The sequence below is a fragment of the Nanorana parkeri genome, unplaced genomic scaffold, assembly GCF_000935625.1.
Source record: "Nanorana parkeri isolate BGI_ZX_2015 unplaced genomic scaffold, ASM93562v1 scaffold1266, whole genome shotgun sequence".
NCBI lineage: Eukaryota > Metazoa > Chordata > Amphibia > Anura > Dicroglossidae > Nanorana > Nanorana parkeri.
Window position 1 is genome coordinate 243,759 of NW_017307534.1, and position 4,622 is coordinate 248,380.

At 44.7% G+C, this 4,622-nt stretch overlaps 1 protein-coding gene across 1 annotated transcript in view; it reads right to left on the bottom strand.

Annotated features, from left to right (window-relative positions):
- LOC108797367 (protein sidekick-2-like) overlaps positions 1-4,622 on the bottom strand; it is a 191,031-nt gene that overhangs the window by 36,088 nt on the left and 150,321 nt on the right. Inside the window, exon 3 of the mRNA XM_018568953.1 lies at positions 2,264-2,411. Coding sequence (XP_018424455.1) covers positions 2,264-2,411 — 148 coding nt within the window. The remainder of the gene's footprint in view (positions 1-2,263; positions 2,412-4,622) is intronic.

Sequence of the window (4,622 nt, forward strand, 5' to 3'; positions counted from 1 at the left end):
CAAAACTGAATGTACATTGGTTCTGTGCGAATTAACCAGCTGTCAAATGTTCTTAGTGCATTCTCTCTTATGGCCGACTGTTCTTTAAACATTATTGGCAGCATTTGACTGGGAAAAACACCTTATTATGGCCACTAGATGGTGCTGAGGATCACAGGAAATAAATACATCTTAGTAACAAGAGATACATTGTAACAATTATAGAGAAATGTAACCTTTGCTATAGAGCTGCAGCTAACGATTATTTTCAAAATCGATTAGTTAGCCGATTATTAAGTTCGATTAATCGGTTAATCGGATAAAAAATAAAATACATTTTAACCTCTTGCCGTCCGCCCGTAGTAAAAAAACGGACGGACGGCACTGCAAAATGAAAAGTGTAAAATTATGCAGCAATGAATGCATAATGGCATCGGCTATGGAGAAATACAAAACCCAGCAATTGTACATTGTACAGCACAATGCAGAATACCAACAGCTATAGAGGAATACAACAAATCCCAGCAATAGTACATTATAAATGGCGGTATTCTGCATTGCGCTATATAATGTACTATTGCTGGGTTTTGTAGTCCTCTATAGCTGGTGGTATTCTGCATTGCGCTGTATAATGTATTATTGCTTGGATTTGTAGTCCTCTATACAGCGCAATGCAGAATATCACAAACTATAGAGGAGTACAACAAATCCCAGCAATACATTATACACACAGTGTATAATGTGTGGAAGTGCAGGCTTACCTGAGCAGTCTTCCAGCAACTTGCTTCTGAGATCGGGCCTGGCTATCGGCGGCTGTCACCCCCCACCTGCTCCTCCTTACTCCTTCTCCCCGCGTCCCTGTGCCGATCGTGGATGTGGGTGAGCGTGAGGCGGGGAGGAGGTGCAGCGCGCAGCTTGTGTGGAGCCATGAACAGGGCCAACTAATCAGAGGGCGATTAATCAATGATTGAAAAAGTTGACAACTTTTTCAATCATCGATTATAATCGATTATGTCGATTAGTTGTGGCAGCCCTACTTTGCTACTACCGGGATATGGTTACATTTATCTGCCAATTGTCATCGATGGGAATTCACCCAACGTCATTGGTTGCTAGGACGCGGGCGGGAATGAAGCATCCTAGGTTGTTATGGTGCACCCACCTGCAATCCAGCAACCAACGACACTGCATGGCTCAGCTACCAGTCAACCAATGACACAGCATCATTGTTTGCTAGGACACAGATTGAGGTCTATCGGGCGCACAAACTGGCCCAATCATTCGGCCATTCGAAGAACTGCAAACAGCTTGGGTTTGGGACAAACTTATGGTTGACCTGAACCTGAAGCTCATCCCTAGTTATACCCTAGTTATAACCTCTGTCTGGGTTTTATTGCCTTCTGCGCTTTAGTTGTGGAGATTTTACTTCCCTTCCTGGTTTGCTGACCACACAGGAAAGTGTGAGGGGACACCGATATCAATAAAGACTTGAGAACGGTTATAACCCTCCTCGATACTACTTTAAAATCGCTCTTTCATCGATGTGTACGCTCCCATTGGAGAGATTTCGCTCACTTATTGCTTCGATGAGCACACAGAAGGAAAGAAGAATATAATAAAAGCTATAAAAATGTCACTGAGGTTCTATCCCTCCCTCACTCTATTAAAATTCAAAAAAATAAAAAAGTATTGCCTGGAGTTGACCTCTAAAGCCCAATCAGAGGTTAAAGTTTATTACTGTGATGCAGTCAGGATGAATTTACAGTACAATGAATGTTTCTCTTTTTTAATTACTTTGTTATAATATAATGAGCTAGTAGCAGACTGGAGAGTCAGCCCGCCGCTCAACACAGAGTGCAGTGGCCCGGGTCTCCATTCCCAACATGCTCCCTGCCCAGTGCTGCAATCAGTCTCTACTGCACTGGAAACCCAGGAAGTGTTGTCGGCCATGTCCATTTCCCATTTGGTATATATCACATTTTTATTTTTTACACTGCCCAAACACACTTTCAGCTATTGGACTTTCTGTATTTACATGTAATAGGTAGGCAGTAAAACCAGACAGATTATCTGTATTGTAGACCAGCAGCTCTGGATGTGCAGTTAGCACAGAGGCAATAAAGAAGGGATTTGAATGGCTCCATCCACAGTTCTTAAACCTCTTACTTGATGGATTTGTGATGGAAGTTGTACATGTGCTTACTGACTGGAGAATACAGGTACCAAAACTCACAAGGATCACCAAACCTGCGGCAAGGAACTGTCTGGATATGGGAATACTCACATGCGGTTGCTTGGAGGGATCTTCCTGCCATCTCTGAACCAGGTAACTTGTGGCTGGGGAAAACTGGCGATGATGGGGGCAACGATGACAGCTGCATCCCCTTGAGACACTGTCTGGGTGGTATCCCCTTCTTCGAAGTTGCTCATGTCTGAAAAGGAGAGAACGGGTGAGATTCAATGGAGAGAAGCCAATAACTCATCGAAAGTGCCAACTTTGTCATGTTTAAAAGGTATATTATATGGCCAAACACATCTATGAACTCGTTGGACATCCCATTCCACAACCATAGCTATTAATATGAAGTTGGCCCCCTTGTGGCAATAACATCCTACACTCTGGGAAAGCTTTCCGCAAGATTTCGGAGGGTGTCGGTGGGAATTTATTTCCATTTATGAGGTCAGGTAGTGATGCTGGATGAGAAGATCTGGCTCACAATTGGCATTCCAATTCATCCCAAAGGTGTTCAGTAGGGTTGAGGTCAGGGCTCTGTGCAAGACAAAGTGTCTCCACACCAAACAGGTCACACCATGTCTTTATGGAGCTGGCTTTGTACACAGCGGGCAGTCATGGTGGAACAGAAAAGGGTCTTCACCAAACTGCTTCTACTACCACAAGGCTGGAGGAGCACAATTCTGCTGTGGCCATTATGAAGCATTCCCAACATCCCTGATCTGTACACCAGCGGTGCCTATTATAAGGGGGCTCCTACCAACTCTCCATTGAGTTTCTGGGACTATATACCTGATGTGCCCATTATGAGGCGTTCCCAACATCCCTGGTCTATACACCAGCTGCGCCTATTATAAGGGGGCTCCTACCAACTCTCCATTGAGTTTCTGGGTCTATATACCGGCTGTGACTATTATGAGGGGCTCCCACCATCCCTCTGTTGAGTTCCTGGGTCTCTCTACATGCTGTGCCCATTATGAGGGATTCCCACCATCCCTCTGTTGAGTTCCTGGGTCTCTCTACACCTGCTGTGCCCATTATGAGGGGCTCCCACCATCCCTCTGTTGAGTTCCTGGGTCTCTGTACATGCTGTCCCCATTATGAGGGATTGTATATATCATTTATATTTTGGAGGATGTGAGGGAAGAAACCAGGACACAATAAGGTGGACGGGAACGACCAAAACAGAACGACCAAAACTCCTAGTTGTGCAGGAACAGAGCTGTGAATTATGGTAGGGAGGTCTCACTTTTGGAGCACCACAGGCCCATAAGAAGCCAGGGGCTGACTCAGCTCACCAGGCTCCACCTATAATGAAGTGTAACTTTCGGATGAGCTGACCCTTTATGTAATTCTGAAAAGTTTCCATGGCGGATTTTTTGGTTTAAAAAAAGGAATTTTCCTTCAATGAAGAGTCACGCTGCCCATCTCACTGGCAAGCTCGGAACACAGAAGCAGCCCTGGTGTAGAAATCCCACCAGCCCGTATCACTGCCCAGCTACTGTGCTCACATGAGAAACATTACACGTGAACCGTGATTACTGGCAGCTCATGACAGGACTTGGAGTGCAATAAACTCCGCTATTGCCAGGCCTGCCTATCCCTATAACAAGCAGAATGGTATCCACTGCGGAACTTTGTTGGAAGGACATGAAAAGAACTAATAAATACACACAGTGCTGTTAATTAGTGACATGCTGATAACGAGACGCAATATTTGCTAGATTTTATAGTATTATTGAAACTTCAGAAAGTACAGTGATAATATATTCAGCGTTCCATTTGCTTAGTGAAAATCAATTACTACCACTGCTAATTACAGGCATTAAAGCAGAACTGATGTTTGTTTTATTATATGGTGCGGCTGATATCCCTAAATGTAACCAATTATCATCGTTACCTCTGTAGGAGAGGAGATCGATCTGCAGACCCGGACCTGACTACCCTACTCGCTCTGAGAGTCTGGCCCCGCCCCCTGCCATCCTGATGACTGACAGCATTTGTCACAATGTTAAGTCGGCTCTTAACTGGAGGACGTTTAGTTTGCTAAAGAATTGTCTCTGTGCTGCCGATCTCCTGCAGCATCTTTCAGCCAATTCCTGTCTACATACACTCACTCTAGCGTCGGCTGCACGCCATTGCTCCTCCTGCGTGGTGTGCGTCAGCGTGGCTGCAGGGAGTTGTTGCAGTTGTCACCCTGCAACAGGAACTGCCTGAACAAGGACCTTCATGGCAGGATCACTGGGGATTATTTTAATGAAAGCTCCAGATTTTTTATGTAGAGAAAAATCCTCAAAATACATATGAAACTCAGACAGAAATCCCTAATAAGTGAGAGAGTCAATTTTGGTTTTAAGCCTAATTTTATTTTAAAAAATCCTTACAGTGGGGCTACCCCCTCACCCCCCCC